Source organism: Oryx dammah, unplaced genomic scaffold (genome assembly GCF_014754425.2).
Source record: "Oryx dammah isolate SB20612 unplaced genomic scaffold, SCBI_Odam_1.1 HiC_scaffold_19, whole genome shotgun sequence".
Classification (NCBI taxonomy): Eukaryota; Metazoa; Chordata; class Mammalia; order Artiodactyla; family Bovidae; genus Oryx; species Oryx dammah.
Genome location: NW_024070203.1, coordinates 39,107,355 through 39,127,934, shown reverse-complemented (window position 1 = coordinate 39,127,934; position 20,580 = coordinate 39,107,355). Strand labels below are relative to the sequence as shown.

The window sequence follows — 20,580 nt, the reverse complement described above, 5'->3', positions numbered from 1 at the left end:
GTCCTAAGCCTGGTCTTGTTTATATGGCTTCCTAGTTTTGTGGCCACATTATCTAAAATAAATGTCTTTGATTTAGGTTTGGATAATTGAAAATTATACTGTCCAAAAATACATTCTTTGAAAATATGTTTCCCAAGTGAAATCAATAGGAAAGAGGAATAAATACTGAGTAACATTTTCTTAGAGTAACACTGCTTCAGAAGTAATGTTTTCTTAGAGTGACATGACACATAGTCATCCTTTTGTCCACGACTGGTACTCAGCTGGCATCAGGTATGGCTAGAGAACAAAAGGGAAGGTGACTCGTAGAGCCTTGACAAATATTTGTAGACTGACAGGTGCATGAGTGTGCAGAAGGGAAGGCTGGCTGTTGCCCAGTCAAAGGCACTCACACCCTGCTCCTTGGTTCAGGCCTTCTCTTTGAGACAAAGAATTGTGTACCCAGCACATATTTTCTTCTTCTCTTAGGACTAGTTCTTTTGTCTTAAGAACCACAGAAAGGTTGCTTAGTTGGGTAATTAACATTTTTTTAAAATGTTTCTACCCATTTGTTGTGTACTTCAGCCTGACATACTGAGGGGTAATAAAGTTTTATATTTTATATTTAATACTTGAAATTACTTATACTGGAAAATGGAGAACAAGAAATATATTTATTCTAGATATGTGTTAGTCGGTCAGTTGTGTCTGACTCTTTGCGACTCCATGGACTGTAACCTGCCAGGTTCCTCCGTCCATGGGATTTTCCAGACAAGAATATTAGAATGGGTTGCCATTGCCTTCTCCAGGGTATCTTCCTGGCCCAGGGATTGAATCCAGGTCTCCCGCACTGCAGGCAGACTCTTTCCACCTGAGCCACACAGGTTGCCCATTTATTCTAAATACACAGCTTCTCTGTGTAGCTTCTTTTTGAACAAGAAGAAACAATGATATTTCCATCCAGTCTTGAGTGGGAAGACAGATCTCTGTTCATAGCTTTAGTTAACTCTTCAATTCAGTGAAGAGACATCCTGGGTTGATCAAAAAGTTATTTAAATACCAACTGTAGTTTGTGTCCCCCATCCCGCCCCAGATACATGAAGAATGGTGCAGTGTAGTTCTTCTGTGGACTAATAACAGAGAAAGTTCACTATAACCTTTAATATTAGATTAGTTGTCTTATTATTATCCCTTACCTGCCAGTAGTTACGCTTTGTGGACAGATTTTGTATTGCCAAAGCCAGGAATACTGAATTAGGTGGTTCTAACCTGTAAAGCTCTACAATCATGGATGCTCACATTTCTTACAGCCAGAAACCTCCAGCCTGATTATTTTTTTCCCACCCTGTCAAAATTATAGAGATTGACAGTGTTTGTGGACTTTGAGACCTGCTGGAGGCAAGAGGCTAGTCATACTCAAAGCCAGTTCTTCACAGGAAGACAGCAAATGATAAAAAACAATATATATGTTGCTTTCTTTCCATCATGGGGGTCTGATGGGGGCCAAGACTTAAAAATAACAGGTATCAGGGATCTTTGCAGTAGAAGCTAATTTCAGGAGCTGATAAGTAGAGAACTCTGGAATGTTCCCAGTGCAGGTGACTGATCACGTTTCATATTGGTAGGCTGAACGAATCGTTATTAATTCTGGCTGACTCTTATTTATCAGAATTATAGGACCATGAGTCAAGTAATCACAGCATAATGAAGCTGACATTTTACAGTGTTAAAATTTAAGTTGATTATCTGGTAGAATTGGAGCACACTGGTGCCCATTTATGGAAGCTGAACAGTAAGCCTGCTAATCATGTTAATTCCAGAGTTTCCTAAATTAACTCCAGCTCCTAAAAGGAAAAAAAATTGATGAAACAAATGTTTCTATTTTCAGTGAATATTTATTGGTGTATGTAAATATTATTGGTGTATGTAAATATTTGTATAATCAACTCTCGATAATATCTGGGTGCTAAATGAGGAGAGGTGGGGCTTGTTAGAAGTGTCTTTTTATCCTCATATTACTTTTACTCACTTTTCCCGTTGAAGTGGGTGAGTCAGTTTTGGCTGCTGCAATTTTGTATTTTTTGGGTTCTCAATTCTCTGATGAGAAACCCAGTGAGGTACTGATAGGAAGGCTGAAGATTGATCCAGCCGCCTTTCCTTTAGTCCGTATGATTGAGAGTTGATTGTAAGATGTGCATCTTAGCCCATTTCTTTATTTTCCAAAATGTCTTTTCTGTAAATGTCCTTGACCATGATGCACATCCTTTTTTGAGATCACTCTTCGAACGCTTCTTTTTTCCACTTAACTGCTCTCATTTTCTCTTTCTCTCTTCCTTTATCCTTATGTAGGCCTGACCAAAGATGGCAGTAATGAAAATATTGATTCTCTTGAGGAAGTCCTTAATATTTTAGCAGAGGAAAGTTCAGATTGGTTTTATGGTTTCCTCTCATTTCTCTATGATATAATGACTCCTTTTGAAATGCTAGAAGAAGAAGAAGAAGAAAGTGAGACCGCAGATGGCGTTGATGGGACGTCACAGAATGAAGGGGTTCAGGGCAAGACTTGCGTCATCTTGGATTTACATAACCAATAACTTTGATGCAGGGGCTAAAGTCACTGGCTTATGAACCCCCGAAGCAGTCTCCTTTTTCTTTCTTTCCTTCGCTCACCCAGGGCTTAACATGCAGTGGGGCAGCTTGGTGGGACAGTACAAGGCAACCATGTGATCTTTCCCCCAGTATAGCGCCTCACTAGTCCCTTGCTTGACTTTCCCACTTGAGGAAAGCAGCATTCTCCTCCTAGTGGTTCACAAAGTGCTGAGAATGATGTTCTTGGTAGTATAATTGGTTTCTGTATCGTTTTGTTTCAACTCATGTGCTCACTCAACTAAATTCAGAAACTTAATAGATTGTTTTGTGATTAACCCTTGCTGCCTGTCTTTCTAACATGCTATTCATTAAGATGATTACAGTAGAACTGATTATAAAAATATTGCTAGCATGATTCATGCCTTCAATGCTTCTCTGTTGATCCTTAACTTGATTGATGTGTAAAATTATGGCTCTTTAAAAAGCTGATATTTTTTATTGTAATTTGTTTAGGTTGATTTGTCAGATGGATTAATAACAGATTTCAGTGTCAAATTCTGTATTCATGGTGCTTTGAAAATAACCCCATGTTGTTGCCTTAGGGTAGTTCAATTGCTGTATTCAGATAGTAGTGTGTCTGAATCTTTCTCTCTATGAAAGCAAAATTTATTTTTAATTTCATTTCCAAATATACATCCAGAGAAAGTAATTTGTATTTTTCTTAAAGGAGGCTTATTACACAGGAAGGAAAATGTGAATATGTATCTTAAATAATGTTATACATATTAAAATTATTCATGCTAAATTACGGTCTTTTTCCATTTTTTCCTATATTACCTTATTAATTAGCCATCAACTTTGGCTTAGGTATAATATGGTTTTTAAAATTAAATTCATTGAAGTGGTAAATTTTTTTTTGAAAATCTATTTTTGCCATTAGAAAACCTTAAAAACACCTTTGAATTAATTCATTTAAAATGCGTTTGCTTCAGTGATAGCAAGAGCAATGGTATTATTAGACATAGATAACATGCATTTCTTAAAATGAGATTTCATTCATTTCCCACCTCAAATAAAGCTCTTACAGCTTAAGAGCAATAAAACCCAAGATTCCTAGTTTCTTTTTCCCTTTTTGAGAGTGGTGATTCATGTTTTTATATCTTTTTGAGCCTCTGTGAAACTTAGCTTAGCTTTGGTTCTTTATAGAGCTTAACATTGGAAAATATTTGTGTTTTTTAACATTTTATTTAACTATAATTTCTACTTTTCAAATATTTATTCTTATTTTTTCCCTTTTAATCAAGTTGCTTTCAGAAAGTAGATTATTCACCATTTTTTTCAGAAGGGAATATGACCAACTTAGTTTCTTTTTTAGAAATCTCTCTTGCAGGCTGTCAAAATAAGAGCCTGAAAGTAAAATTTCAAATCGGAACCCTAGAACCTATCAACTTCCCCTTGACTTAATGTTTACATGTGTTGGGGGAAACTGTCTAGTTTGCTAATCTTACTTTTAAAAGCATTATTCATAACTCCTTTTGGAAACAGATACATGTGTTCTACATTGGGGCCTTCCCAGGTGGCGCTAGTAGTAAGTAACCCACCTGCCAATTCAGGAGACAGAAGAGATGTTTGTTTGATCCCTGAGTTGGGAAGATCCTCTGGAGAAGGAAATGGCAACCCACTCCAGTATTCTTGCCTGGAGAATCCCATGGACAGAGGAACCTGGTAGGCTACAGTCTGTGGGGTTGAAAAGAGTCAGACAGGACTGTGAGACTTACCACACATGTACATTGGACAATGATCTCCTAATGCTTAAATGATTATTATAACCCTAGTTTGTCTTTTCCTAATTATTCAAGGAATATGCTTCATTCTGTTAATGATTCTGACAATCAAAAGCTTCTAATTTTGGAATGTTAATATTTTGAAGCAAACGAGTAGGATTTAATAATGTTCTTTCTGAAAATTTTTGCTGTCTTTGTCCTATTTATCATGTTTTTTCACTTTGAATTTGAGTACTGTGACATATCAGAGTTTGTTAGGTTTAAATTCAAAAAGAATCTTAAGCCTCACTCAGAGAAATTCCTTTAGTCCAGCGTCTGAGATGTATTTTTTAAGGCAGTCTTGTTTCTTAATGCTTCATTGCTACTAACGCTAGAAGATGTTTGATCAGTTTATGAGAAGTAAATAATGAAATTTGTGTGTTAAAAATATTCAGAAGCATTAATTTTTCATCAGACTGCTTTTTTGTCACAGTACTAATGTACACTTTATGTACAGAAATTAATTATGCTGAATTTTTGTAAGTGAAAAATAAGGATGTGGTTTCCTTTGCCATTTTTTTGGTACCCCTGCTGATCAGCCCTTTGAAAAGCCTCTGATGATGATAAAATCCAGGTAACTCGTGAACCCCTGACTTCTGTGACAGCCTTCAACTTGTGCCCACGGCTTGCTTTGGTGAGAAAATAAAGGTATTTGCCAAACTGGTATAAAGTACTTTGAAGCTGATCAAAGTGGTCTCGTTTACATTTTATTTATTGTATATGTTATAGTTCTTAATCTTCTAAAGATTTATTGTGTCATTTTCTGTTTGATCATAGAAATCCTTTACTAGCTTGTGTCTTTTAAGCTTTAGGAACAAAAAAAGACAAAAAGGTAATTGTTAGTTTGAGTATATGTAGTTCTTAAGGAATTTTACATTCTATATTTTTGGTAAAGAACCCGCCTGCCTATGCAGCTGACATAAGAGATGCCGGTTCAATTCCTGGGTTGGGAAGGTCCACTAGAGAAGGGAATGGCAACCCATTCCAGTATTCTTACCTGGAGAATCCCATGGACAGAGGATCCTGGCAGGCTAAGGTCCATAGGGTTGCAAAGAGTCATATGCAACTGAAGCAACTTAGCACGGACATACTTACTCTGCATTTCCATTTTGGAACAACCGAAAGCACTTTGAGGACTGTGTTCTGAGTTCACATGGCCTTGTCTCCTCTGAGCTGCCCTTCCTCAGATGAAACTGCTTTTTGTCCAATTGAAAAGGCACTGAATTCTCTGGAATTTGGTGCAAAAGCAAGGAGGTGGCATTCAGAGGACTTCATTTTTGCACTTCAGTTTCTTTCAGCCCTTTATCTCCCCTGGGATGTGAGGGGTGTGGTTTAAGTCATTTGGAGAGGCATCTCCTGGGTACTGATCCCTGATGTCCAGCTGCCAGCTTGCTCTATCTTGCAGATAGATGACTTGGACATGATGGAATGGTGGGTGATTCCTGCTTTTTCGGGCTTCCCAGGTGCCTCAGGCCATTGCCAGAGACGTGGGTTTGATCCCTGGGTTGGGAAGATCCCCTGGAGAAGGAAATGGCAACCCACTCTAGTATTCTTGCCTGGGAAATCCCATGGACGGAGGAGCCTGCTGGGCTACAGTCCATGGGGTTGCAAAAGAGTCAGATACGACTAAGCAACTGAACATCTACAATCCTGCTTTTTCATCTTGCACTTGATTCTTTATTCTAGAAATTACCTCCCTATCATTTAGAGCTGAATGCAAACATGTAAGAAAAACTGTTTTCTATGCTTGAATTCTGGTTATTCTCATTTACAGTTAGCTAGATGGAACAAAATGTTTTCTTGTCTGTCCTGATGTTTGTAATTTTGGAGAATTAGCAGAAGCAGATAGAAGTATAGACAGATATGAATTTGAACACCTGCAGTTACACCTTTTGGGGACTGACACTCAGTGACCCATCTTAAATCAGATCCTGCTCTATGAAGTCATTTTCTGCATTTTGGGGCTATGGAAATTTCTCTGATCACTCTGGATGTGCACACTTTTTATAAAATTCAGTGATGCAGACTTTATCATCACAAGCTGATTGATTAAACAGTATACTGAATTCTCTGCCTTGGTCATTTATTGAGATAACCGTGTGACACACAGGATTAGATATGAACTAAATTTTGAACTTCTTGAAGTTGGGAGTGAGGTTAGCCTGTTTTTGACTCCTCTTCAAAGCTGAGCCCAACATAGGGTATTTTTAAATATTTGCTGGGGTTGGTCCTGGTGATGAGAACTTTAGGAATTACTCATTGTATAATAAAACACTGATTTTTTTTTTTAAAGCTTAAATTAGTGAAAACATTATTGGGTATATATTTTTTTTCAAGAGAAGTGATTGACACTTTGAAGTTAATACAGTGACCTGACCTATGCTAGTAAAGGTCTTCAGGGGATTTTTCTGCCATCTCATTTGCATTTGAGTCTGCATTTTATCTTTATCCATGCTCTCAGTCTCTGGATGTAATCTCTTCTTACATTTTTAGTCTTTCAATTCTCCGATGTTCTGATCTTCCCTTATCCGTGAGGGGTGGAAGGTTTGTAGCTTCCTTTTTTCGGAAATGTCTGTGATAATATTGTTATGCCATCAATTTAAAAATAAACAGAAAATTGGTGTAGTGTTTTTTGGTTTGTTTTCAACTTTATTGCCATAATATCACTTACACATTTAAAAATGTATTTCTTTAGTTATGCCTCATTTTTGTGTGTGTTTTGCAGCTGGATCTTTTATTTTTTTTTAATTGGCGTATGGTTGTTTTACAATATTGTGTTAGTTTCTACCGTACAGCAGTGTGAGTCAGCATCCCATTGAGGTCACCGCAGAGCATTGAGTGAGTTCCCTGTACTGTAGGCGCTCATCAGGTTTCTGTTTTGGTGTATAATGTCCTCGCTTGTATTTTACGAAGACTAAACTCACGTTCTAGAGTGACAGACTAACTCACAGGATCTTCTCTTGGGCATCTGGAGCTCATTGGTAATAGGCGTTGAAATAAATCATGATGCTGTGATAGGCAGGAGGAAGATACAAAACAGGCTCGGGGTGACTCATTGGTCTCACCAGGGACAGTGGGAGTGACTGGGATGACCTAAATATGACATGATACCCAGCCAACCCATTCTGTGACCAACTCCCTGAAAGCCTACTTGGGTTTCTGTAACATAGCCAGCCTTCTAACGTGGTGGTGGAACCGCAGGTCCGACCATTGGCTTCGTGATTCAGCATTTTAACCTCTTCCGTCGCCTTTCACTTGGAAAATGTATCTGAGGTAGTGTCTCTGAGGCAGTTGCCACAGTAACATTAATTACGTTTAGGCAACTGTCTCAGGTTCTAAGAGAAAAATATAAGACCTGCTTTAAAAAAATTTTTTTTCCCCTAATTTTCAGTATAAGAATTCCCAAAGCATCAACTGAGCTATTAATAATAATCATTTTAAAACCATCAAAGTAAACTTACAGGGCAAAAAAGAAGCAAACATGATGATGCTTTTTTTTTTTTTTTTTTGCTTTTTTTTTGCCATTCTCTTTGCCCATAGTCACATCGTAATGCTTGTCTGATCATTGCCTTCAATTAGAACATATTCTACCAATAAAAACAACTTTCATCCAAATAAAAGAGTACAAAGATGCTTTCTTTTCAGACTCCAATTGATACAGTTTTCTCCATAGTATTTAGAAATTATTTTTAGGGAATTATTATTATGAATTATATTGTTTGATGAAATTGTTAATTTTTTTTTTTTGCCCTCTTGTGCATTGGCTATAGTCATAAAGAAAAGGAGAAAAAGAGGGTACGTTGTTGATTTTGCACAGTATTACAGGGAGAGTCCACACTAGCCATTGATATGAATGATAATTTAATTCTGTCTGGAATTAGGAATATATAAAAGCAAAGTTTTAAATCACATACTTATATTTTCTTTTCTAATCAACTAATCTGATGTCAGTTTAATGTGTTGGCTTATTTATGACACAGATTAGCTCTAGCCTTTTCACCAGTTTTGACTATATCATAATATTGAAGGGGATAGTCTGATTCCCACCACTTGGCTTTGTAAGGGAGTATCTAGGCCTGCCAGTCAAGAATGTGTAGGAATGGGGGTGGCGCAGTAGCATCATTAAAAGTGTTTTTTCATGCTTTATACTAATTTCTCTTGCACATTGGGTAATACTCATGAATTTTAAAGTTGTCATTAAAAGAATGGGTTTTATATTTTATCTAAATAGACTTTATTGGGGGGTGGTCCAAGATAGCATTCAGTATTACAAGGTGGTATGCTATTCTTGATAGAGTTTAGGAAACAGTTGGGCTTTGTCTGTGAAAGATAGTAGTCAGACACACACACTGGTTTTGGTTATATATGTATATCAAATAACCAGACAGATAGAGATAGCCACATGGAACAGGTAATTCACATTTCTGTTTTTAATGTAGTCAGTGGTAAGATATAGTATTACTTTATTTTCTCCAGAATGACAGTGGTGATATCTCAACCAAAATAAATGACCATTCTCATATGAACTATTGCATTTGATGGAAACAAATTTCCACAAAGAGAAAGGGGAAGGGATTTAGGAATGGAGGAGGACTCAAAGAGTGTAACAGGAATAAAAATATCTCATATTGGAAGTGGGAGTGTGATCATGGTTTTGAGAAATGTAGTGAGGGGGTTCCATGGTTTCCAGCAGGAGTGCAGTAAGTCTTCTACATACAGACCTTCAAGTTGAGAACTTTCAAAGATGTAAACATGTGTTCCAGCAGTGTCAGGCATGAGTGACATTGCAGCTTTCCCTCCATCTCCTATTGCTGACTGTCCTTCAGCTCTACAATCTCCCACCTCCTCTCCCTCTTCCAATCTTTCTTGCCTGTTCACTTGATGCCAGCCCTTGTATATACCAGCTGTTGTACTGCTGTAATTTTCAAGGTACTGTACTGTAAGGTTAAAAATATTTTATTTTTGTGTGTTTGTCTTTTTATGTATTATTTGTGTGGAAACTATTATAAACCTATTACAGTGCAGTACTATATACCTGATTGTGTTAGTTGGGTACCTAGGCTAACTTTGTTGGACTAATGAACAAATTAGACTTACGAACGCTCTCTCAGAATGGAACTTGTTCTTATGTAGAGGACTTACTGTATGTGTAAAAGGGTGTAGGGGTTCTCTTGGGACAGCACTCGAGACCTTCACTGTAGAGGACAGGTTGTACATGGCGCTGCATCCACAGGAGACGAGCAGGCGTCACTAGATGGAAATGGATTGGCAACCTGGAATGCCACTTTGGAAAGTTTGCTGTGCATGAGTGTAAGATAACATTTATGTGAACAGAAGATAGAACTGGGAGCATCAGCTGGCTGGGAATGAAATTGTAGGGAGATGGTGTTGACGTTTGTGGTTTTTGTTGTTTAGTCGCTAAGTCTTATTCGAACTCTTCGTGACCCCATCGACTATAACCTGCCAGGCTCCCCTGTCCTCCACTATCTCCTGGAGTTTGCTCAGATTCATGTCCACTGAGCTGGGGATGCTGTATAACCATTTCATCCTCTGCTGCCCCCTTTTCCTTTTGCCTTCAGTCTTTCCCAGCATCAGGGTCCTTTCCAATGGGTCAGCTCTTCGCATCAGGTGGCCAAAGTGTTGGAGCTTCAGCTTCAGCATCAGTTCTTCCAATGAATATTCCGGGTTGATTTCCTTTAGGATTGAGTAGTTTGATTTCCTTGCTGTCCATGGGCCCCTTAAGAGTCTTTAGCATTAGTAGCAGCACCACAACTTGAAAGCACCAGTTCTTTGGCACTCAGCTTTCTTTACGGTCCAACTCACTGACATTTGTTAGAAGGTTAAAAAATAAATACATTATCAGAACTTTCATTTGCCTAGAGAGGAAATAGAAAGCCTTTGGAAAGTTTTTAGATGAAGAGTAAATATATCCCTCTGTAACTGTATAATTCTTACTCATGTAGTTTTTTATAGAAAAAGTTTGAAGCTATAGGGGTAAAGCAATGATACTTTAGACAATAAAAAGTAAAATTCTATATAAATGTGCTCTCCTGTTTTTGAGAGGCAGTGATGACTGAGTGGGGTCCCCAGGTTCTTTCAACTCTGGTGCCTGTAATTAATCATCCGTGTCTAAGCAGAAGTCCACTGGCATCTGGGAACCAGTGAGAGGAAAATGTCATTCCCAGTGGTAATTAGACATTTCTGAAGCCAACAGTTCTTTCAGATCTAAAGCAGGTTGTGAAGTTAATTAAATCAAAATATATATATATATATATTTTTTTTTTTTTTGAAAAAAAAATGTAGTTTTTGGTTATAGATAGAGTAAGGTTCTAAAATGACATACAAATGATAGATATTTTTGTATGTTGGAAGAGTGTATTTTTTAAATGGTGAATTGAATTAAATTTGTTAGTCAATGCATCTGTTTTAACTATTTTATAAACAGTTATTTTTTAATTACCTTACTATTTTCTGTTTATAACCTATTTTCATCTTGTACACACCAACAGAGGGACCTGGTGGGTTAGCCAAGAGAAAAACCAAGGCTAAAGGTATTTTCTGTTTTTCAAATTAGCCTTGAGTGAATCAAGTTTAATGCTTGAAAATGCATGACAGTTTATAGACGTGTTTTGTAGATGCAGCTACTAATGCTAAACGTTACCGCTTTTTGGTTTTGGGTGCACCTTTGGTCATAAGTAGTTTTATCAAGATTTCATTAAAGAAATTTCTGCCTCAGGCTTTTAAATAATTTCCTTTTCAAATTATCAAAACCTTGTAATAGTCTTTAAATTACACATACTAAGTTTGCAGTATACACATCCTACTTTTCTTCTAAAACATTTCTTAGTCTAAATTTTTTAGTTAAGTTGGAAATACAGATGAATTCATCAGCAATTGATTTCATTTCTCCAGAAGCTGTTGATGCTGCCTTAGAGCACAGTTAAAGCTAGTGTGATCAAACTTGTAATTTTCAGTAAAGTGAAAACTTATAATCTGGAACACTGCATTATGCCAGCATATAATTTGCTGTATTTGATATTTTAATTCATTGAAAATCATTACACCTGTTAAGCATTCTATATGATCTAACACTTATTATTGCAGGCTTATTTTATATCCCCATGGTTTTTCTTGTTCACTTGAAACACTTGTAAATATTTCTGTCCTTTAGGGAGAGGGGCATGGGGAAAGTGCATGCTTTTTATATATATATATACATAAACTTATAGCATTTTTTTATGTTCAGTGCTTGGCACATTGTAGTTTGATTTTGGTGAAACATTAACAGGTCAGACTTTTACTGTCTGGTTTATAGGGTTTGTGATTTGTGCTTTAATTTTAAGAGGAAGAAATTTTAATGTTTTAACTTTAGTATCCCACCTGAATAATTCCTGGGAAGAGAACAGAATTTTTACCATTTTATTCTTATGTAAATAATTATGAAATAAATGGCCAATAAAGTATAATTTTGCTTCTTGATCTAGAGAGGCAAATTCAACATTAAAGATTTAATATTTTAAAACTGTGTGCAGAGTAAGACCTGCCAGCTTTGTACTAGCATTCTGCCTTTGCCAGCAACCTTTTCTGTGTCACTCTGAATGGCGCTGAAGGAGAATGAGGGCTCTGAGGATGGTTGGTGATTTATGAATTCTATTGTGTATTTTTAGGAGGTTTTAATAAAATTGGCAGGAAGAATTGAGTAACATTTTGTACTGAGTAAGTTTGACATGATTCTGATGTGCAGAAACATCCTCCATATTTTATTAAAGAAATCTCTTTTTTGTTTCTGCTTACCTGCTACACTATACAGTGAACACCTGGCTTCTCTTACGATTTCTTAATGAGAGAAGCAAGAAGCTGAAATTCAAAGCTTTTGCAGTCAGGACTGTTAAACTTTATTTAAAGCAAGTTGAAAGCAGCACCTGTTGTGATATTTGGAATCACCTGTAGATTCAATTGTTGTCTCTCCTGTGAGCATGGACAGCACAGGTGTTAGCTTGGAGTGGCGCTACATAAAATAGCAGGAAATATACTTAAAGGAATACTGATTCCATGATGTTGAATAAGAGTAGAAAAGAAGTTCTCTTTTTTGTTTTAGATACTATAGATAACAGCCTTAAAATTTCATATTCATGGAAATTGTATTTTTTTAAACTGAGAAAATTAAATGGTATTTAACTTTTCATTGGTGCAATATATTTGTTTCCAAGGAATGCAAATGCAAATACTTTAAGGACATAATTTTTTTGTTAGAGCTAAAGATTTTTAAATTATTTTTGTGCAGATACTTGTAAGTTATGGAAAATTTGTTCTTACATTGCCAGTGTTCCTTTAATTATGTTATTAATAGCTGTGAAATGTGAGTTGTTAAAGTGAGTAAAGTGCTGCCTTTGTGGATGGGCTTATTTTATTAATCTTGCATGTTAACCTTGTTTTGAGACAAACACACAATATTGCAAGCTAGAAAAATATGATTCTAGCATTTCTTTTATAGCTGATACCTCATAGAGGTTTGCATCTGTTGTTGTTAGCCAGTTTAAAACTAGTGAATGAAAGTCGCTTTCTGAATGATCGTCTCGTGTGTGAGGAGATAGAAAAAAAGGTAATTCTTTTGCACTAAGTTGCTGTCTATGAATTGAGATGCCTTCAATAAACATTCTTTCCTTTAATTGGAAAACCTGAAAGTTAAAGAACTCACTAAAGAAGAGCTCAAGAAGGAAAAAGACAAGCTGGAGTCAAGGAAAGAAAGTAAGCCTGAAGACAGAAAGAGGGGGAAGAGAGAAAAAGGGGATGATCGGAAGGATAAGAAGATTGCAGCTTCAGATGCTTCCAAGAAAGAGGCTCCTAGGGGTAAAAAAGACAGAGAAAAGGAGAAAGTGGGACTGGAGAAAGGTACTAAAGCCAAGGAAAACAGGAGGAAATCCACGAATATCAAGGATGTTCCTGGTAAAGTGGTACCCAGAGACAAAGATGAGAGAAGGGAAGAGAGAAGCTCTGCCAAACACGCACACTTAGCCAAGGGAAATAACCAGAAGAGAAAGAGCTAAAGCTGGAGCAGCAGCAAGTCGGAAATGGTAATAATCTTCATCGTGATTTGCTGCTAAAGAGCATAGAAAGCTTAGTATTGCTCTGGTTGGGGAAGATGTGTCATGTAGCCACTGAATATATTTATTGGTGCTCAGCAAATAAATTCTTTGAAATTGAGGTACCTGTCTCATGCTCCTACGTTTAAAAGATGAAGTTTTTAAAAAATATGTAATACAAATGTGATGTAATAAGGTCCGTTTTTATTAATTTATTGATCATATATCCAGATAAATGTATATGCAATCTGAATTGTAATGAATTTATTAAAATAGAATATCTTCATTGGAGTGAAGTAAGAATTTTAAACTTTTAAATAGTATTTATATGCAGAGTGATTTGCAGGTTTTAGGAATGAGAAATAGGGAGTTAGGAAGTTCCCTTCTTTTTCTGTTAGCTGTTTTTCTTCCCTCCTTCTCTTTCCTGCATTCCCTTTCTTCTTCACCTACTCTTTTCTTTCTCCACTCCCTTCCTCCTTCCCCTTTTCCTTCCTGTCTTTCTCTTCCTGCACCGCACACCCTTCCCCAAGCCCTTCTGAGGGCATCTCCTCAGGATGTCGCCTGCATGTCTCACTGCCATGGCCCAGCCAGCTCCCCCGCCTCTCTGGGGACTGCCCCTTCCTGAGGCTCTTCCCCATGCAGCTCCACCTTCTACATCTCCTTTTGTTCTCTCCTGGTTGGTCTTTTGCAGTCTGCTTTACCTCCCTTTTCACCCCTCCTTGCCACCTCACTCCTCACCCCTCCTCAGTATCTCTCCATCCGTCCCCCACCTTCTCCTGTCGCCCAATAAACACTGGATATTCACTGTGTTTTGAGAATTCTAGAACCAGCCTTGGATAAAAGAGAATTTTATGTAGAAGAACATTTTTAGAACACTTGTTTATGGTATCTTTACAGATGCAGAATCATTATAGAAAGGTTTTAATTATTTCAAGTTATAATGTACTTTGATTTTGTATCACAATTTTTCAGTTCTATTGTTGGAATGGTGCGTATTTTTCATATTGATTGTATCATAGTTGTTGACCATTTCTAAGGAGTTACCAATTTGAGATCTAACTAGAGATCAAAATTGAATTCAGAAAACATTGAATAAAATGAAATTGCAGTAAGAAGTACTTTTCGACAAATAGTCTGTGCTGTTCTGCATGAAGTCTTAAGTCTTTAATGGTGACTGCTGGCAAAATTCAGTTACTGAATTTGAGGGGAGCACCCTGGTTGGTTGTAACAAAATTGTAAGTGCTGCCACAAAAATTTTATTTTATTTTTTAATAATTCTTCAGCTTTTTCTATGAAGAGCTTTTAAAAGCAGAGATTTTGGCCCAATTAAAGATATTTCAAGTCAGAAATGAGGAAGCGTTAAGTGTAAAATTTTCTAAAAGTATTGTGCATGTTTTATAATATTGGCGCAGCTTTTCCTGCTTAAAACCAAGCACATGCATTCATTTAGTTGACAAGAATTCCAACTGATATAATAAAATTACACAGCATGGGCGCCTAGAGAATATCTGGTCTAATATCTGTAACCCAGCCCTATGATTTTATTGTTTAAAAACTGAGGCCCAAAGAAATCGTCACATGTGTTAATATGGGGTTTCATGTGCTGATCAGTCTGGATTATGTTGTTTTTATAGATCAATTCTAGGAGCACAGTAAACCACGGAGAATTTTATGGCTCATTTGATTGGCAAATATGGGGCATTGGCTTGAAGTGAATATTAATAGATCTCAAGTACGCACCTGTAATCAGAGCTGATTCTTCTTGCTCTGTCAAGTCTTGGTTCTGTTGATCTATATTTGACTTTATTCTCCATGGAGGTTCTACCATTTGATGAGGGTGGTAGCCTTCCACACGTCCTGGAAACAATCTTTCTAGTATAGCCATCCTTGTGCAAGGATGCAGTTTTCTGGGCTGGCTCTGGGAAAGAAGTCATAGGAATCCAGCTGTCCTGGTTGGGTCTGGAAGCATCTGTGGCCAGTTCTATAGTTGGGGTTGGGTCCGTCTTCCCAGGCTGGCTCCTATACATAAATCTTTGGGTGAGGGTTGTAGGGGTGGTGTCCCTCTCAAACCATGTGACATTTCCCCTAGAATAGAGTTTCTGGGAAAAGAAGAGGGAGGCTCTAATAACTGAACAGAATGAAAAGCAGAACTATATCCACCAACCATATAAAATTATAACCTTTAAAAAACATATCCTGACGTTTGATCTTGCCAAGATAAATAGATTGAGTTTTTAAATTTATGTACCAAATTTTCCTGTTAATTTCTGTACAGATGACTTATTTTTCCCTCCCTTGCAGAGGAAGGCAGAGAATTATAATTACCTTTAGTGAGGGCATTCTGGTAATCTTTACCCTGGTTTTTGAAAGACGATTAATCCTACAGGGCATAATGTACATAAATGCTAAACTTTAAGAAATTGGTGATAAAAATTTAGAAAAACTAATCAGTGTAAGCAAATAAACATCTATTTTCTTTTTGTTGTTGTTGTTCTATTGTTTAGTCACTTAGTCATATCTGACTATTTAGGACCTCATGGACTGTAGCCCACCAGGCTCCTCTCTTCATGAGATTTCCCAGGCAAGAATACTGGAGTGTTGCTATTTAGCAAAGCACTTGAAAATATTTTAGTTCTATCACTGACTTTTCCTTTGAATCACAGCTCAAGAATCGAATTGAATTCAAACTTCTCTATTAAACATCAGAAACATTTCAAGAGCTCTTATGAACTGGGGATTGGCTTATATTCTTTCCTGCCATTTTCTTCAGTAAATAAAGGTGTCAGCTGAATTTTATTGAAGTTGACATGACACTTCACCCAGATGCATTGACACTGTTTACTTGAAAAACTTAGTGTAAGATAATGCTTTTGGTCATGATTAATGGGTTAAAACTATGCTTGCTTCCTTAGTTTTACTTGCTTTTTTACTCCATACATAATTATTTCTATATTCTGCTGCTTCATACTGTTTAAATAACTAAAACCCAAAAGGTCATCCTTTGGAAACGTCAACTAAAAATAGGGACAAAATTTCATAATTTACAGTAGTTGGGAGTTAGAATAAGTCCTGAAAAGTGAAAATTAAGTACTAAGAGTATAAAGTATAAGTATATATATATCTTATATCACTAACAGGCTTCTTAAGTTGCTCTAAGAGATGATGCATAGAATTCTAAAAAGTGATATTGTTGGCATAATTTCCCTTAAACTTTGTATGACACTTTCCATGTGAGAAGTAGTCATAGTACAGATGGTCAGATTTTCAAAAATATTTGAGAGCCTATCAGTGTTTCCAGGAATCTTTTATCTTTTAGTGTTCAAAATACTTTGGAAGCACTTTATCATCATTGGTTTTTTTTTTTTTCCCCTTCAGTTACGATGTGTAACTTCTGTTTCATTGGTTAATACCTTTATGTGTTATTTCTAACATCGTTTGTAATCAGCCATTTAAAATCTTATTTTTTTAACAAAATTTTTGTTTCACTTTATGGATTTGCATTGTATACAGATGGTCCTGCAACATTTCAAAATGAGGGAGAAGCTAGTAAAGAAATTGACGTATATCCATCAGCATGAAAGTTTGAGTGAATCCCAGGGAATTAATTCTACAAACAGTTGGCTTATAGAGTATTTTGTAGTGTTATGGCCATACAACTTTGTAACTTCAGAGGTCTCATAATGATTAGTTGGGTAACAAGGACTTTCTGTATATACTTCTATTATAAAACAAAGAAAGGTAATAAACAAGTATGATTTTAAATGTTAACGTTCTAAGTTAATGGTAAATGTCATTTTCCATAAAATGAGCCTGGTGATTTCAACTGTGTCCTCTGACTTTATTTCCTTTCTCGTGTATCCCCCACTGTTTCTTCCGTTAATGTCCATTGACAATAGTTCTCCAAATTCATTGCTCAGTTAATTCACTATAAAATGTATCTTAGAAATGCTGGTTTTTCCTCTCCTGTCCCTCAAGGTGATTGTGGGAACAGCTGGCATTATCTGTGTGAGTGGCTGGTATGTTGTCAGCACTCATGTTTCCCTTTCTTTTGGCAGAATAGTGGTAATAATTCTACCAAGTTGTTGCAGTTAGTCATTAAAAATTTGGAAGCACTGGGGCTATGATTCCCTCTTCCCCTTTTATCAACAGATGGTAGGACACATGCTTAAGTCCTTTATCCTTTGCAACTAATGTATCTTTGTGAAATGGGTGTGCTGGGTCCTAATTTACTGAGATCTTTGAAGGGGACATATAAAAGTAATTCTTTTTTATTGTTACATATGTCTAAAGCCACAAGAATGCCTAGTTAAAAGATACTGCTTAAACAGAAGATGTGAAATGTCAAGCCTGAAAAAAAGTAATGAAGAAATGTAGTCTTAAGTATATAGTATAATTGAGAAATTTCATACCCAGTCTAATCATGAAAAACTTACTTATAAGTTTGCTTTGTACTCAGAACACATTTTTCCATAGAAGCAATTTTATGGTCTTCAGAGATTTTGTACACCAGTCCACAAAAACCTATTCAGTTCCTAGTTTCCAGTTTTGCAAGTCTCATTGTAACTGTGTTTCTATGGAAAAGGCATTTGTCATTCTTCCTCAGAATATTAGGAACACATTTGGTTTTACTTCTAAGTATTTTCCAGAATTCTTCTGATTACATGTGGGAATCTATTCAAATTGGCTTATATGGACAAAAAAGCACTGATGCACTCACATAACTGTAAAGTCCAAGAGTATTAGTAGGTTTTGGCCTTTGGTTATGCTAGGTCTGGGGGCTTGGAGAGTGTCTGGATCTCTCTCTCCATCTTTGGACTCTCTCAGGAGGTGGTCTTCCTTCTCAGGTAACCTGGAGTCCCCTGTGGCTCATAGTTACTCCTTATCCATACAGAGTAGGGGATGGGATCGCAAAGCTGTGACCACAAGACCATGGGCCTGTGAGTACCACCCTTAAAACTGTGGGGTGATAGGAACACCAGTCCCTCAATGCAAATTAGTGTGCATTTACCAGAAGAATTAGAACTTGGTGCAGGGTAGGCCACACAGTGAATATTTGTACCCTATACTTCATCTGAACCAAAGGCAGGCAATTTATGGAACTGTTTCCCCCTCTCTCCTCCTCACTCTGTGCCTCCTGCTGCTGCTGCCCAAATAGGAAGGGTTGAATGGGATGAGGCCGAATGGGTATCACAGAGTTAGGGTGGTGGGAATAGAACTCATCCCAGTTGTTGGTGAGCAATACCTTTAGGTGATTAGAGGAATGTAAGAGAAATTTGTCATTTGATAAATACAGGTGAATTGGGTTTATTTTTTGTTAAGCTCTTTACATTTTACCCTGGTTCTGTCTAAAGAGAAAGTTTTTGTTCTTAGGGTGAGCATTATGTAGCAGACCAAGACAGCTTATTCTCATGAAAATATTATTTGGAGTACTGGAAAAAATCCTTAGTACCAATTTTCCATGTCATACCCTGCCTCCTCCACTTGCTTGAGTATCAGTTCAGTTCAGTTCAGTCACTCAGTTGTGTCCGACTCTCTGCGACCCCATAAATTGCAGCACGCCAGGCCTCCCTGTCCATCACCAACTCCCGGAGTTCACTCAAACTCACGTCCATCAAGTTGGTGATGCCATCCAGCCTTCTCATCCTCTGTCATCCCCTTCTCCTCCTGCCCCCAATCAAAAACACAGAAACTAGATGTTTATTACCAATTTTGGTTGTCATTTTTACGTAGAAATCAATTCCTGCAAAAACTTCCATTTTGTAAGCCCTGCAGAGCAGAAAATCATCTATTTTTCTTTGTTCTCATTTGATTTCACTTTGTATATGTGTTTATTACACTTTTTTACCATCTGTACATCATAGAAGTCTGTCACTTCTTCCTTGCCTTAGTCATTACTTCTCTTGTATCCTAAGAGGTTAGCACAAGGTATATACTTAAGTTTCTGTGTTGCTTTTGATAATGAATTAAAACCCCACATGCTGTGTCATCTCTCTTTCCCATGTACTGATTCACTGGAGATATATTGAGTCTCTGCAGTGTACTCGAAGCTATTCTAGGCCCTGGTGAGAATAGCCCCTGCCATGAAATGCTCTGACATAAATGGGATGGAGAGAAAAATAAACTAGACTGCTGCTTGTAGTGCCCACCTCCCCTCTGCCTCTAGTGTGCTCCCACTCTTAAATCCACTTGCAGGATCCAGCTGAGTCGTGTCTGTACTCACTTTCTCTGATCCTCCCGCGTGGTTGGACTGTGTACCTTTCAATTATCATGCTCATCATTTTGCTGAACTCTGTTATTAGACTATGATTTAAGTCCCATGCCTAAATAAAGTTACGTATCATAGTGACTGACAGTAACAGGCATGCAGTGTGTGTGTATTGAAAGGAGGACCCGGGTCTCCTGCATTGCAGGCAGACTCTTTACCATCTGAGCCACTGGGGAAGCCCCGTGAAAGGTAAACATACAAAATAGATAATTAAAATATATTTCAGGTCTGTATACACTGTTAATAATATTAGAAAGCTGAAAAAAAATTTTAAAAAACCCAGAAGCTTCTTCAATAATTGCTTTTGACCACCTTGTAAATAGCCTTTAGCCTTGTTCATGTTGTTGTGTGTATGTGTAGGGGGGGAGGGTGCGGTTAAGTTTGTTTCTTTAGAAGACATAAAGGAAAATAGTAACTGATGGGGAAAAGTGTATATTTGCTGGGTTTAAATTATTTCATTAAATTCTTAAAAGCCTTATAAGGAGGTACTACTTTATCTACTTTCTGTATTTGTGGAGACCACAGTTGTAGCAGTGTTTATGTGTTCAAGATGGGATTCGGATGAAATTCAGATGGAATTCTTGGCTCATATTCCTGAGCGCCTACACATGACCTCATGTTGTGAGCTATTAAACTGAGTCCACTCCATTCCAGTCTTTGTGGAGTCCTTTCATTGGTCCTGAAACCAGGCTGTTAGTGATCTTTGGAGCAGTGTTTAATTCTTCTGATTTGTCACCCTCTTCCTGGAATCTGTCTGTCCATCTTGGGTGGTGTGAAGATGATTTGAATCTAGCTCTTACTGTATGTCAATGGAAGCTCTTAGAATTCGCAGCAGTAGGAC

The 20,580-nt window shown here is 37.2% G+C and overlaps 1 protein-coding gene across 3 annotated transcripts in view; it reads left to right on the top strand.

Moving 5' to 3' along the window:
• The window catches only part of ASPH (aspartate beta-hydroxylase), a 163,389-nt gene that overhangs the window by 8,646 nt on the left and 134,163 nt on the right, over positions 1-20,580 (top strand). For 2 of the 3 annotated variants that reach the window (XM_040261282.1, XM_040261283.1), the window contains 2 exons: positions 10,901-10,942; positions 13,077-17,242. The exons of the other annotated variant lie outside the window; for it this stretch is intronic. In XM_040261282.1, the coding sequence (XP_040117216.1) occupies positions 10,901-10,942; positions 13,077-13,438 (404 nt within the window). In that variant the 3' untranslated portion in view covers positions 13,439-17,242. Of the gene's footprint in view, positions 1-10,900; positions 10,943-13,076; positions 17,243-20,580 lie in introns of those variants that run through there. 3 annotated transcript variants of the gene reach the window in all.